The following is a 16,358-nucleotide window of genomic DNA, read 5'->3' on the forward strand; positions in this document are numbered from 1 at the left end:
AGTGCTTTGCTAAACATTTTGATTAGCATTAAAAAAAATAATCTTCAGTCCTATTCTCTATTATAAATAAAAGCCAATTATACGAGTGCCAGCCAGAGCAGACATCTGTAGCTTAGACAGAGAAGAAAGAAAAGGATGTCCAATAAAAAGCACTTTTTTTTCCTAACAAACAGCATTGTAAGGGTTTTGTATGGCCTGGTTTTTGGTAGCAGGGGGGGCTACAGTGGTGGCTCCTGTGAGAAGCTGCCAGAAGCCTCTTCCATGTCCAGCAGAGCCAGTCCCTGGTGGCTCCAAAGACAGATGTGCCACTGGTCAAGGCTGGGCCAATTAGAAATGGTGGTAATACCTCTGTGATAACAGATTTAAGAAGAAAGATTAAAAAAAAAATAAATAAATGGTGGTGCAGTTGTAATTGCGGCCAGAGAAAAGCAGGGTAAGAACATGTGAGAGAACAACTGTGCAGACACCAAGGTCAGTGAAGAACAAGGAGGTGCTCCAGGTACCAAAGCCATTATTCCTCTGCAGGCCGTGGTGAAGCTGATGCCATGAAGATTTTTGCCTTTTCTTTTATACCCCTGTTATACCTTTTTACAACTTCTGTATTCCCAGTGCTTTTTGCCTACATTCTTGGACTTGTTTGTCAAGCTAAGAGACTAAACATTTTAGAAGCTTCGTAGCCAGGGATCAGTGTGCCCCAAACCCCAAGGTCCTCTCCAGAACACATTCTGTAAACCAAGATAGAACCATCCAGGGGAAGGTTCCTTGGGGAGGGGGGGCTCACTCGAGCCTCTCATTGGGGAATCTTTGATAGATCTGCTGATTAGTAAAGCCTATAATGTTATACCCAATGTTGGGGGGAGGAGATACTCAGCGGGGTGCATCTGGATGCATATGACCTGGACATGTACACCTATGGATCCTTAAAAATAAACACCAAGGTAAAATCCCTTTTCCCCTTCTAACCGTGTATGACTCTTGATTTTAAGACCAGGAAAAGGCATCAAAGACCATGGTGACGCAGCTGAGCCCCTGCAGCCCCTGGAGGGCATGGGAAGCAGAGATCCACCTGCAGCCCATGGAGGAGCCCATGAGCAGGTGGATGCCTGGAGGAGGCTGTGAGCCTGTAGGAAACCCATGGAGAGAGGGGCGTTGCTCCCAAGCTGGAGCAGCCTGTCCTTGAAGGACCGCACCCCATGGAAAAGTGACCCATGCCACAGCAGTTTGGGGAGGACGGTGTGCCCGTGGGAGGAACTCGTGTTGCAGCAGTCTGGGGGAGGACTGGTGCTCATGAGATGGAGCCACGTCAGAGAGGTTCGTGGAGAACTGTCTCCTGTGGGAGGGACCCCATGATGCAGCAGGGGAACGACTTCTCTCCCTGAGCAGCAGGAGAAGCTATGAGTGATGAACTGACCATGGCCCCCATTCCCTGCCTCCTTGTACCACTGGGGTATGAGGTAGAGCTGCAAGGAGGGAGAGGTGGGGGAAAGGTGTTTTTAAGTGCTTATTTTAATTCTCATTATCCTGCTCTGATTTTGTTAGCAATAAATTCACCTTATATCTCTAAGTTGAGCCTTTTTTGCCCATGGTGGATGATGAGGGATCTCTCTCTAAGTCTTTACGTCAACTCATGAACCCTTCGTTATATTTTTTCTCCTCTGTTCAGCTGCAGAAGGGAGTGAGTGAGCAGCTTGTGTGGGTGCCTGGCATCTGGCCAATGTCAACCCATGGCATCATGCTTCATTACTTTTCATCACAACTGACAAGTAACAATTAACTGCTACTGAGACAAACCAACTCCAAGCTGAGAAAGGCATGCAGGAAGGAAGCTATACAGAATTTTTTTGTTTCCAAAACATATTTTAAATTAATAAATTACCTATTTTGCTTATTTCTAGTGTCTTATACTTTCATGGCAAGATGCATTAATATTTTTTTCATATGTATTTGATAGATTTCACAGGTATTTAACACCTGCACGTGTCTTTGTACTTATTCACATGTTGTAGTCCTAGTGGCAAAGGAATCAGACTGACTACCTTACTTTAAAAAAATTATTATTCACAAACTGTCTGTTGATGGCACAGGATTACTATTTTCCAAAGCAGTTAATACTTTGCTTAAAAACATCTAATATTCTTTGGCAACGTTAGGTTTGCATCTGCAGTAAGAAGATGCCTTTGTCTGGGCAAGTGGTTTTCACTGGGCTCTAAGTGCAGGAGAACATTTGCTGTGTTTATCTCTCTGACATCAGACCCTGGATCCCAGCAAGCATGGTGGGCACTGGTAATTCCAGAATCACTGTAAGTTAGTGAAAAATACAGTGAAGTAACTAGTACAAAAAGAACTATTATTCTGAACATTCCAACAGTCTGAGGTTTAAGAATCATCATCACTACTTAGCCTGTTCTTTCAGAAAGTGGATTTTATTAGCTGGGATTTTTACTGCTGTCACTGGCACATGCTGTTACTACTTCGAAAAAACCCCAAATTCGATGCTGCCTTTTCCTCTCCACAAGAAAACCAGCCTTTTCTATTTAACTACCCTCTTACTGAATACGAGTTTTTTCCTAAAATCCCCAAAAAATCCACAGTACATTGTGATGATGTAAAGTGACTACTGCCTGCATGATTACTAAATCATATTAGTTCTTTTTATTTTTTTCCTCCAGTAATCTGTGTGTGTGTAAAAACAAAGGAAGCCCTGGATCTTGGCTTGTGTTATTACTACAAGCAGATTCATACTCCTAAAAAATCCAGTAAGATCTGGATTGCACATTCCTGTAGCAAGAAAGCACCAAGACACTTCAACTCAGGGAATTTGGAAATAAACCCCAAACTGTTTCTTCTCCCTGTTAAAGGCACTTCATGCTTTCAAAAAATCCCTACAATTCCTTACCAACAGAGATCTGAAAGAGCCCAGAGTCAGCTGCAAAATGCCAAGGGACTCCAGAGCTTTGATTCAGGCCAGGACAGTAACTCCAGTTCTCTGGGACTCTGAAGGTGACCCAGTCTAGTTATTCAAAGGCAGCTGGGACTGCACCAGGATTTCACAATCCAGGAAGCCATCCACGTTCACAGTGATCAGTTTATTCTTTCCAACCTTCACGATGAATATGCCAGCATACTCATCACACAACGGTTACTTCTTGAAAAATGCTGCATTGATCTAGATGCATTTCCCCATCAAACCCTTCCATTCCCACTTGGAGACAGCACCTGTCTTACCTGGGGTGTTCGACCCGGGCTGAGTAAATTCCGCTGAAGTGACAGTTAGCAGCTCTGGCCTGCAACCAGGACACAAATAATCTACTTATTCTTGACATCAATTAAATACTACTACCTATTATGACATGAATTGAAGAGTTTGAATTTTTCTATTATATTTTTCACACTTATCAACATGCTACAGATATGCAAAAGATATTTTGAAATACTTGTCTGGATTGCAAATACCCACTCTGTGATGCAGAATATTTAATTTGCTTATTTGGTAACTAGAGACCAAATGCTTCATGACCTAATGAAACCAAGTGCTTGATTACATACAGGGTGTTTGTTTGGACTCTTTCTTTAAAATCCCTCCATGTTTAGACTTACCTTTTGATCACAAATTTTATTCTGTTGCCCACTTGAATTATTTGTTCAAGGCAAGGGATTCCATACCAGGAGGGACTCCTAAAGGGGATGTTCTCTGGCAGCCCTTCAACATAGAGGTCAGTTGGATGAGCTTCAAATTTCTTGTATGGAACAGCTTTGGGCTCAGTGCTCCCCAAAGCCTCAGCTGTTGGAACAAAATACATCCAGTAACTGGACAGACTGGCCAATCAATCTTCATTAAAAGCTAGCTGATACCAGTTCCTCAGGCTGTTGTAATTGTGATCTTAACATTTGGTACAATGCAGGACATCTAAATCCAACAGAACCCAAGTCTCAGCACACCAAATATGTAAAAAATTTGCCATGTTGTATGATGTTGCTGTTCGGCAGTCACAAGAACAGACTGGAGATTACTGGACTGCTCACTGGGATATAATACATTTGTTTTATCCAAAATTGTTCATGTATTATAGAGTATAATGAAAAATTTTATTCTAGCTCTTATGAAGTTGACTATTTTTTCATATTGGACAGAACATAAAAGTTCACCCAGAAATGTTTTAATACTAATTATGATGATACTGCAGTGGATATAAATTTAAGTAAACAGCTGTTTTATTCACCATCAAAGGAAAAAAATCCAAATAGGAAGGAATTGAGAGCAATCAGAAGAGCTGTATATGTAAGACTTATAATTCTTTTTAAACTATGGATTTACCTTGTGTAAGCAGCAAATTAAAACATTCTTTTTCACTCAGCCACAAGAATTTTAAATACTTGAAAAAAAAATCTGAACAAAGGTCTCATTCACATAGACGTTCAAAGGAAGGAATGAAAGCAACCTTCAAGAAATACAAAGCCATAAAGAAAAGAAAATAATAATACTGTACTCACCAAACTTTTTACAGAAAAGTTGATCTACCATCTTTCTCAGTTTGGTGACTCTGGCATACCACTCTTCTTTCACTGTATTTGAGACTGACACAGAACAAAACCAACATTCCCTAATTATTTTGGTTGTATTTTCAGTTTTTCAGTTTATAGGATGCATAATCATCCTGCATCTTCAAGTAACACATAAATGCTCTGTGTAAGAAGCATGGATTCAACTTGGAACTAGAAAAAAATTATCATAAAATAATGACAAAATATTAAAACTGAACAAAACTCCACTGAACCAGTGATTCCACTCTTGCTACAAAATACACACAGTGTATTGGCCTGAAGAACTGCAACACTTTCATCATCCACCTCCAAACTACAGATCCCACTTGGAGATGGGAATAGTTTTTCAACTGTTTCATTTCCTGAAGAATTATCTTGATATTCAGTGTGGAATGAGGCATGCGTATGGGATGAAAACTTGCTTTCAAGGAATCAAAGCACATATAATACAAATCACTTTTTCCTCCTGAATATGTCTTTGTGACCAACAAGTGAAGCTTCCCAGTCTCAAAGAAGATGTTGGCCAGCTGCCATGGCATGGGTTTAGTCAGAATGCAAAAGGAAAGACTTGTGGTCCATAACTGCACCCGACTGGGCTATCAGCATAAGCACCAGCTCACACTTCTCCAGCCATTCCTGAGATCTGACTGGTCTGTCTTGCAGCCAGTATCAGTCTTCTCAGAGTTTCAAGACTGAGGCCTTTCCACTAAATCTTCCTGACCAGCCTGCTTCCCACAGGAATGCAAATGAAAATCATCTTTTCCTCTGACAGTCAAAATACACGTTCCATACTCATCCCTTTCATTTCCTGCTGGGGACATAAGCTATCAGGGCCTGTGGCCAGAACAGGAATTGGACACATGGAGCTGAGAGAGCAGGGGCTGGTGCTCCATAGCTCTGTCTCCTGAGATGGCAGTGGACACATGGAGCAGCAGAGTAGATAATGAGCTACCAGGAAAGAGGGAATCCAAATAGGAAGAAAACTGCAGGAAAGGAGGCTCAGACAGCTGCTGTCTTCTGTGTTCTCTGAGATGTTATTGACAGCTTCCAGGGATGCTCTCTTCTCTTAGAGAGGATGCAGAGGTCACATGTAACTATCTCTAGTCAAGTGATAGTTGGTGATAACAAGCAATATAAGCTGTGATATATATATATATATATATATATATAAAATATAAGAACCTTGTGCCATAAAATTTGGTTACCACTGGTTTTCTTAGCTACAGGGGTGTTATGAGATAAGCAATGTACTTGCTTTGCCTTCATAATCAGTACAACCATATTAAAAATGAATAAAACAACAGAAAAAAGGGCTCATTTAAAAAAGCCATATAGGAGTCCAGTTAAGGGTAAGGCTTGGTTACCAGCCTACCTACTATTTTTGTAGTCAAATTTTGTACTTGAAGGAACAGTAGGTTACTAAGACTCAATACACTAAGTTAATTTACACTTCAGGAAAAGTTTAATTCCTGCACACACGTTAAACAGACATCCTTATGGTATAACTGCTTTGCTTAATTTAGATCCTTAATATTCACTTTAATACAGTCTTTGATACACATTTTACAGCAGAAGTCTATGAGTATATAATACACATAAAGGTGCTGCACAAGTGCAAGTACTACTGTCTATATGCTTGTGTTGTCTGAACTAAGGACTTCTGTGGTATTACTAAAATTTCATAGTTCAACAGGGAGAGGTTGCCACTTAGCATTTTGGAGTTGGGAGCAATTGGTTCTTAACTGTTGTTTAAGGCATACAAGCTTTTAGCACTTGGTTTAATTGGACAATTAAAAGAAAATGCCCTGAAGCCCAAGAGACAATAGAATTCAACTGAAGAGAAAAACAAGTCTGGTAAAGGAATTTACCAACTAATGCCCATGCAAAAGTACAGCTCTTTCAAAACTTGATTTTTTTTCCATGCTAAACTTCTTTTTACCAACTTGAGTTCATGGGTGCAATTCCTGCAGTCTTATTTTTACATGGTCATTTTTTCTACCTTTGGATGGGCACTCAATGGAGACAAGACATGTAAGAGCATGCATCTGCTCAAAAGTATTCCTGATGGGAAGAGCGGTTGGAATGCATTATCTTTGCACCACTATGTGCAAATGTAGTCCCATTATCCAAGGAAATCAGATCCTATAGTAATAAATGGCACTATGTTCCCTGCTACATTTCAGTTAATCTAATTTTGGAAAATCCCATATATATAAGCAATTCTTCCATGGTACAGAGTTTCCCTATCGAGTAAACTCTATCAGCTGTGGAAACTGCTGCCTTTTCTCTATATCGCAACAGACTAACACCTAGCTAGCTCATTGTTTTTCTTTCTGCCAAGCTGAATCAAATCCATTGATGGGGTTAGTAACACTAGCTTGGATAACCAATGGAAAACTCTATAGCTAAAGAAAATTCAAAATCAGAAGAATTGCTTGCAATGTATTATTAGTAAAAGCAAATTGTAGCCACCACTGAGACTGACAAATGGGAATCTCATACTGCACTCATACAACTCACACATTTGAAAACCTACCTCCTGAGACTGTTTTGTCCACTGGAACACTTGTCAAATTCAGAAGTTCATGCCTGAAAGATTAAAGATACATATTTCAACAGTGACAGACACTTTGAGAAACTAGCCTCCAGTTACAGCCTCAAGTTACTACTTATTGAAGGATCAAAACCAAAAAACCTCCCAGGGGACATCATGATCCCCAACACTGAATTCCAATTAACACCAAAGTATCCACATGACTGGAACCCTATTGACAAAACATTTTTAATGCGTGACACCTGTATCTGCCAGAGCTGTAACATTTCATGTTAACATATAGGTTCCATTAAACTTACATCTGAGTTCTAAGATATACTTAATCAGAAAAAAAGATCCAAATTAAAAATTTAACCTCTAAAAAAATAAACTTCAAAGCAGACACTTTTGTTACTGAAATATATCTCATTTTATCCACAGCTGAACAAACGAAAAATTAAACATTCTGATAATTTCTCAAATAGCCAAACTAGTTTTTTCACTGTTCTGGTTACACATTCCAAAATCAATGAACACCATAAATTAATTTCTGTTAACAACTAACATATATTTGACAAAAGCAGGTGTCAGCATTGACAAAAGCAGGTGTCAGCATTGCATAAATAATTAAATCTATGGATAATGTCTGATTTTAAGTGAGACAAAAGGTAGATCTACACTTTTTCCTCTTTTCTAGTTATCTGCAAGCATTACGATGACAGAACCTGACCATGTTCCTCTCAAATGTAAGCAACTATCACCCGTGGTAAAGGCAGCATGCACAGGGGTGGGAGCTGTCACTATCCCCAGTTCTGAGCCCGACCATTGCAATCAGCAGATTCCTGTACATTTCAAAAACTCTCAGATTAGGCCCTATACCACTGAACACAGGAAAACGTCAGCTGTTACTCACTGAAGCTTCCTTTAAACTTCAGTCCGTCTCCATCTGAGTTCTCCTTCATGTACACTACCTGATCTACCTCCGGACACACCATGGACACACATCCAACCAAACCACAGGAACCAGTAGTTATGTGTTGGCCTCAAGCCTGACCTGGGAAATGCTTTATACAAATACAGCCATAGACACCTTGATACAACATTCCACCAAGAAAAAAAAAAAAGCATAAACTGAAATTAGGCCGGATCCTCAAACAGGATCAAATATCCCAAAGTCAATGGTTTTCAACATGTACTGCAGCTGCAGAGATCTGAACAGTACAAAGAGATCTGCCCCTGGTAAGAAGTCCATAATATTGAAGAGATCTGTCCAGAGATCTCTCCACCACAACTGTAACTGTTCCACTGGTCTGATAAGCTGAATTTATCAAAGTGAACATCAACTAAAAACTACTCCTTAGTAATGCAAATGAATATGCCAGTAGAAACCGGTTTGGAATTCCTTGAAGAAAAATGAAGCAAAGTGGAACCTGCAGAAAACAATGAGTAATGTAGAGACAAAAATGCAGAATTCCTTACTTTTTAATCACAAACCGGATCTTCTCCTTTCCTAGAAGTATCCTCTCCAGCCGGGGAATGCCATACGTGGATGGACGCCTGAAAGGAATCCCCTCTGGCAGCCCTTCCACATATAAGTCTTCTGCATGTGACTGGAAGAGTGGGTATGGGACAGACACTGGACCTTCTGCTTTTATAGCTTGAGCTTTAAGGAAAAAGGAGAATAAAAACATTAGACTAGCTTGTGGCTCTACTCAGTTACCTGTTTCATATCACTCTGATAAACATTATAATTAGCATACAGAACATTAAAACATGTAAGCATTCATGTTGTGAGGGATTGTTTTTGTTTAATAGCAAAATCACTCTGATTAACAGTAAACAAGCTGCAGCCCTGCATACGTATGGAAATCATCCTCTTTTCCCTTCATGTAAACATTTAGTAACAGTGACTGCACCTGTTAGGGTGAAGATCCTCACTATTTTGGTTTTGCTTAATAGAATATTTTGAAAGATGAAGTTATCTAGACTTAGTCATAAACCAAGCATGTTTCAGTTCACTAGCTCTGTTATTATTTGTTACTACTATTGGCTTACAAGTCATTAGCTCCTTGGAGTAGGAGCACACATCCCTTCTTTTTAGTGAATTCCTGAAGTTTCCATGTATTTTAGAAATCCAAAGAACCACTAATGAAATAAACAACACAATTCTAACACTGCTGAAAAAAGCATGGCCCTACTAATGAAATCTTTGAAACAAATGAAAAGCAAGGAACTGAGTCAGCCACAGCTGAAAAATAACCTCAACTTATTTAAGTTATGAGGATCACACTATTATCAATACACCTATCAGGGTGGCAAATACTGGAGAATGACACAAGAGTTTGCAAATACTGAAAGGGCTGATTTCTTTATACTCACAAAGGTATGTTAATTTTGTAGGCCATGTGACAAGAATTCTCTATTACCATGTGACTGGTCTGCAAATAATTTGGTACGTTCTGCTGTTTTGATATGGAAATTAGATGCAAAAAATTATCTGAGGTGAGAAAAACCAAGCTAAGGCCAAATTAGAGTACAGTGATGTTGTGGCAGCACTTCTGAAAGTAAAACTACTTAGGGCACCTTTTCAAGTAACTTAACGTAATATCCAAGTGGCCCACGGTTCAGACATTGTCTATGCAAAATGCTCTCATTAACTTGTAAATTCTTAAATGAAATAAAACAATTTAGGTGTGAAAGGTATTTGGGTAACACACTCTTTCAACTGCTTGAAACCAGAGTATTTCTAGGGATGTTTATAGCAAAAAGGGAAAGCTTTGAAAACACTGTATCTTAGTCTACTATTTTGACCAGAATTAAGTATCAAAATCTTAGAAAACTGCAAGAAGAATGGTGTTTCAACTAGACTTGGTTTCAACTGGCAAACATAAGATGGCCAACACTGGAGACAGAGAACAGATTCAGAGAGATGGACATGAACCTGAAGATGATTCTTAGCAAATACACTAATGAAACCCTATTCAAACCTGCGCCAAAGGAGCTCCAGAGTAATCACCAACAGTTCTGTTGTGTATCACACCAGCCCTTCATCAACATAATTTTTATTCCACTCATGCACCTCTTTCAAGAAATTAACAAAAATTTTTCTCAGCCCTGGAGGTTGTTGTGGCATGTGGTAAAAAGCTCAACAAATCCACCAGACAAGCCTCAGGGCAACAGATTAAGATCACTAAAATCCAGATCCTTAGCCAGCATAAAGTAAGAACAGCTTCAGAGTAACAAAAATTCTGCCTGTTTAGATAAGTAACTAACAACAAGTAAATTTTCACATATGAGAGTCTTTATTTCTCTTAAATCAGCAAATGTTTTAGCCAATACTGTTTAGAGTGCCTAAGAATACCATCAGCATCCCAGTCTGAAGTGAGGCTTCTTAGATTTGGAATCTCACATGTTTTTGCATAGAAATCCTACTGAAAATAGGCTTTATTTTTATAAATTATTCTGTATATGTGAGTCACTAAAAGTAAATCTCATTTAGTTTTCACCTACAACACAAAGCTGTATTTTCAGACATGGCAGTTGTAATAGATTACAGTAACTGATAATGCTAGAACACTTTGGAGCAATAGAAGTAAAACAAATTTGAAGAACATTCTGGGAATTCTGGACATCCATAACTCATTTCTGTAAATGGTAGACTGCATGCCCATACAGATAGAAAGAGATAGTCTGATAAAGAATTGTTTTGTTAATCAATGAAATGTTGTCATCCACAGGGAAAAGGAGATAATTTTTAATACAATATGGTCTGCTATGGAAAGTCAGGAACAGCTCAGCATTCAACAGACTCTACAGGAGATTTTTAGGCTGGTGTTGTGGGTAACCCAAAATGTTACTGCATTCCATATGTACCTGCGCCCAAAAATTGTTACTGTCTCTTTCAGACCCTGCAGGCAGAAAACAGAACCGGCTGGGGAGGTGTTGGGAAATGGTTAGAGGATCAGGGACATGGATCATTGATAGAATTATGGGATCGATAAAAGAACTGTACAAGCAATAGGCCTGCAAGCAAAGGTTAGTGTGAGAAACTGTCTCCATGAGAAAATCCCTGTGTGAGAAACAGGCCTGGGAACAAGAAGGGAGTTTGAAGATTTGCAGCTGTGCAGATAAAACCTGGAGAGGGGAGGGTGAACTCTGAATTCTTTTAATCATAACATAACTGTAGAAGCTTGCCAATGTAGTCCAATTATGTAGAAGCAGAAATGCGCTTTGGTAAGTTTTAAGCCACTTAAGAGTTAACAAGCTGGTATACTATATAAGTGCCTCTGGATTGCTAATAAAGGGAGCTTGCTTTTATCAACCATATTGGCTGGACTGCTATTTCTTCCTCCCCCCGCCGGAGTCCACAGACCTTTTTCCAACAGGGAGGGTGCTGTGCGCACTTTTAAAGTCAACTCTCCCAGGCATCTCGGGCTCTTTTTGTGGAGTGGCTTTTGCCTCTCTGGCCTCTTGGTCTTTGCCTCAGGCAGAGAAGTTCTCTCCTGCCATTTGATTTTTGGCCTCTTGACTTTGTTTTCTTGCCACTGGCACCAGTAGCAACTCAGGAACTGCACTGTGCAATCAAAAACTGTTTCAGAGTGAATTTTTCAACTCCTGTAAGCAGCATGGGGGCTAGAGCCAGCGGGGCCAGGAGGCTGCTGTTCCCACTGCCCCTCCCGCTAGCAGCTCAGAAACAGCAGCACCAACACCAGCACAGTTCAGTGGGCAGCAGAAGGAGGCAGGGAGAGAGCAATGCTGACACACAACAAACTGGAGGTTGACTGGTGGGGCTGGAGTTACCCAGGCAACCCCAGGATTCCCATCTGCCGCTAGAAGTGCTTCATAAGCTCATCTCTTCCCAGGAGGGTTTGCTGCCATTGTCCCTCTGTGTTTCAAGCCAAGACATTGGTTATGGTGGCTGCCATCTTGGATTCCACATTTCCCATTGTCAGCATGGACTTCCAGCGATTGAGCAATTTTGTATCTAATAATTATTTACTCTTGCTTTTTGCCTGTTGCTGTTTTGCTTGTTATTAGACTGTTATTTTTTTCACTTTTATCTACTAGTATTCATTCCTTATTGCTGGAAAGGGATTGGTTAAAGGGAGGCAACTCATTCCATAGTGACTACCCCTTAAATTGTCTTAAACCAACTTAATTTTCTTAAACCAACTTTGCTACATGCAAACATCAAAATCAAAATTAAAGCAATTCACTAAGAATGATGTTCCTTTCTAGAGCAATTAAAATACAGTGAATCAGATTCTGAACTGTATTACCTTGGTGCAAGTTGCTTTCAGCAGGCTGTTTAACTGTCAGATGATAGTCACACCCCAAACATGCAGTAACTCCAAACCACAAAGTCTATTCTTAAAGCACTTCCACTTTTTGTGGCAGAGGAACACCAGAATTTATTTTTAAATCTTTGCTGATGCTGTTTTAGTGCGTGATATGTGGACACAAAATATATCTAAATGCAGCATTTGGAGATAAATTCCAAAGTCTAACACATCTGCTGCTTTTTCTTTCCAAGAGCCATTAACACATATAATTTTTGCTTCACTGCAAAACAATCATAATCAAAAATGAAGAATCGGTGAGTGGTAGCCTCTCTTTAGCACCATTCTAAAGATTCTTTCACTTAAGGATCCAGTGTAATTACAGAAAAAAGGACAGTTCTCTCCAATGTGGGTACCCAAGATACGTGAGCATGCAGGTGCTCCAGGAGACTGAGCACACCTGAAAAACAAAATCAAGTTTCGCACTATGGTGCCAAACGCACATATCCCATTTTGAAATTACTCTGTTCATCAAAAAAGCTACTTTCCCCAATTTTATGTCTTCTAACAGTATTTAGCCCTTTGGTGCTGTCAGTTCTGGTGTGCTTCTGAGCCTACAACAAGATGCATGCCAAAGAGCAGTCTGTCACAGAGACAAAAGAGTACAGGCAATGGCTTGGACAGGGGTGTAACACATACCATATTTTTTTTCAAACAGCTCTTCAACTTCCTTTCTCAAGTCTGTAATTCGCGTATTCCATTTGTCTGCAAAGAAAACAGGAGGACATGTCAGACTACAAACAAAACTGAGAATCTCTTGTAAAATCTGTTGCCACTAAATGAAATATGCAGTGTGTACTTTTACTGCTCACTTGCAAACAGGTGCCTGCTGAGTACAGTACAGACTACACCTTAAAATGCAAGGATACATTCAGAAAAAAAGAAAAGTACAAAATAAAATGTTTAGGATTACTTCCCAAACTTGTATACTAAATTAAGTTAAAAAAACCACAACATGCACTAGGTTAAAGTAACTTCCAAAAACGGTTTCTCTCTTTGATGGCTCAGTCAGCAGCTCTTGCTGCCACCAGGGGGTAAAGGCAGTTTGTAGCCACTGTTCGTAGTTATCTAAATTTGGGTGCTGAAAAGCTTAATTAGTGAAGCTTGATAAAACTTACAATACTGGAGCTCAGTACTAGAGGAGCAAAGTGTTCTGAAGTGTCTGAACAGCAGCACTGACACTACCAACAGCTGCTCTTTTTTAATTAGAACAAATGAAGGGCCTTTCTCTATGTCAGAGACTGAAAATAGTTCCTGCCTCAAACATTGATATAAACTTTTGCTTATTATAAAGAAGCTACAACCAAAGAAGCTTCCCTGAAGACTGGGACTTTGGACTGAAAGCCAAACTGCTGATTAGATAAAGGGAAAGCTATTGTTCAGTCATCCCAGGCTGAGGGAAAGGTATGCATCCACAACAGGCCAAAGCCACCAGCTGCAATCATCCCTGGCTGAATTTGCGGTGGGGGGAGAGCACAGCTCACAGAAGCCAGGTTTACACAGACTCCCCACAACCAAGGGGGGAAGAGGAGGCTTTGGGTGCGTGGTGTAACCTCTGGTCAGAGGCAATTAACACCCATCCTCTGATTACCCCACAGGCCACATCCACAGGACACTGACATGAGAGACAGCTGGGGGGGAGTCATAACCCCCCAAAGTGCTCCCCAGAGGCTTTGCACCACTGGATGCAACAGATCCCAACTCTGCTATAAGAGACACTCCCCTCCCCCAGGGGGACATGCCTGGACATTGCCACCTGGCTTGAGGGCATATTAAGCCATCGGATTCTATGCTTTTCAGGAGGACCTTCACCACCAAGAAGACCAGCTGGAGAGGATAATGGAACATCGTTGGGATCCACAGAGTGGTAATATTTTCCTTCATTCTCTTTCTGTCCCCCCCCACCTATTTTCTATTTCTTTCTCTTCTTGTCTCTCCTTTTCTCTCTCTCTCCCTCTCATAAAATAAAACCCATACTATTGTCACTGGCATATGGTCTCATTTGCACCTTAATTCAGGCAGAGGAATTTCTAAAGAACGTTAAAAATTGGATCTTAGCTCCAAAACTTCTCACATTCATTTTGTGTTTTAACCAGATCTTGAAATACCATAGGGACATGCCACTTTCTGTATGTGAACTTCAAAGTGAACATAAGAGGAAATGTCCTCAATACAATTTACGAAGCTCAAGAGTAAAGATATCTGAATAACTTGTGAGATGCAAATCACTGTAATCTAATTGCATAGCGTCTAGCTCAAAATAAAATTTTCTTGAAAACAGCACAGGAAGAAGATCAACTAAGTCACCTCAGAGCCAACACTGAGCAGGTAAGCCCTGAGATAGTCTCAAACTGCTGAGTATATATTGCGAGCTCAATTAAAACTTCTGTCATCCTAATATTTTACTGCCTTTCCTCTCTATCTGCAATCAAACACATTCTTTCTTCACTTCCAAAACTGCTGGCCTTCAAAGATTAGGTGATGTTTTCTATTGAGGGAATGTATCTAATAAAAGCTTCTGCAGCACCAACTCCTCAATATTCTCCCCTACTAATGCTGTCTTTATGTTATCCTGACCGAAGGAAAAAAAGAATGATACATGTTGAATGGCCTACCGGTATTGATGATCTTTTAAGAACACAGCTCTGAAAATTTTAGTCATTTTTGCTAAAATTGATATCTGTCATGCAAAAAACATGTTAGAAGGAATTCCATAAGAATTTTTCAATTGACTTCAATTTCCACAATTCCTACTAAAAATCTAAAATACTGGGCCAAAAGATATTCCAACAGTATAGAACCTTATAAAAACAGACAGATTAATGCACTATGTGTCCAGAAACCACACCAAAACACTGAATAAAGGACAGGTACAGGACTGCAAAAAATCCCGTGCAAAGCATCTTTAACCAGAGTAAACTGAAGTGCATGGCTGCATTTCTGTGGAGAACCCAACATAAGGCATCATGAAACAACGCTACCAAGAGATCCCAGCTTTCTGTGAGTCAATTTATGTGGTCACGTGTAAGAGATGGTCCAAAGATCCCTCATCTGCCTCACGATCATCGCCAAGGACAGACACTGAGCACAGCAGTCCTGGCCTGGCTGAGGTGGGATGTCTGCCAAGTGTTGCCTACGGGTGTGCCCGCTGGGAACTGGTACACATTCCTGAGGAAAATTAGCACAGGTCACAGTGGACTGCGCCGTTCTTGCTGCCCAGGCAGGAAGGACTGTGCTGAAGCGGAAAGGAATGACCTGTCCTGTCCACCTGTCCTGTCCACCTGTCCTGTACCTGTTTCCCAAAGCAATGGGCCCCATAACAATGGCTGTAGATTCCCCCACCTCTTGGGGAAAAGGGGGGATATTGGGGATACAGCTAGAAAGCAGAAGCAAGAGCACTGCTAAACTCATGCCCGAAGTAGAGGCGCTAACTCTGCTAGGCCACAAACCATGGCAGACAGTACGGCCTATAAAAGGCATGCTTGGTATGTACCTGGGATAGTTAGTGCTAGATTCTAGTTTGCAATGTTATTATGAAATATAGATATATGGTCTTGGCCAGCTGCCCCTCGCTTCTGAAAAGGACTATAAAGGGACTTTCTGAGATAACTGAGATTGAGATCTCCCCACGGAAAGAAGACGAATCTATTGGCAGAGGACCACGAGGACTTCATCTCATGTGTTGGTAGCTATTACCCCCCCTTTCTTTCTCTCTACTCTTTTACTTTGTTTTTCTTTCTCTCTCTCTCTTTCTCTCCTCTATTGCATTACCGTGTTGTGGGGACTTAATGAAGGTACACTGTTCTGATTGAAACTGAGATCCCTTGTGTCCTTTTGCACTCTGAGATCCATAAAAAAACCATCACGATCCTCGCTTGTATTAGCAGATCGTGACAGCACGTCAAATACCAAAAAACAACAGAGGTAGCCTATGATGATGATTT

The 16,358-nt window shown here is 40.4% G+C and overlaps 1 protein-coding gene across 1 annotated transcript in view; it reads right to left on the minus strand.

Annotated features, from left to right (window-relative positions):
* GTF2I (general transcription factor IIi) overlaps positions 1 to 16,358 on the minus strand; it is a 78,593-nt gene that overhangs the window by 17,364 nt on the left and 44,871 nt on the right. The window contains exons 12-17 of the mRNA XM_042026582.1: positions 13,054 to 13,189; positions 8,555 to 8,738; positions 7,079 to 7,131; positions 4,492 to 4,575; positions 3,598 to 3,781; positions 3,226 to 3,284 (exon numbers count right to left, since the gene is read on the minus strand). Of these exons, the coding sequence (XP_041882516.1) occupies positions 3,226 to 3,284; positions 3,598 to 3,781; positions 4,492 to 4,575; positions 7,079 to 7,131; positions 8,555 to 8,738; positions 13,054 to 13,189 (700 nt within the window). The remainder of the gene's footprint in view (positions 1 to 3,225; positions 3,285 to 3,597; positions 3,782 to 4,491; positions 4,576 to 7,078; positions 7,132 to 8,554; positions 8,739 to 13,053; positions 13,190 to 16,358) is intronic.

Source organism: Corvus kubaryi, unplaced genomic scaffold, assembly GCF_017639235.1.
Source record: "Corvus kubaryi isolate FWS band 111438036 unplaced genomic scaffold, C.kubaryi_AGA036_p1.0 37284, whole genome shotgun sequence".
Classification (NCBI taxonomy): domain Eukaryota; kingdom Metazoa; phylum Chordata; class Aves; order Passeriformes; family Corvidae; genus Corvus; species Corvus kubaryi.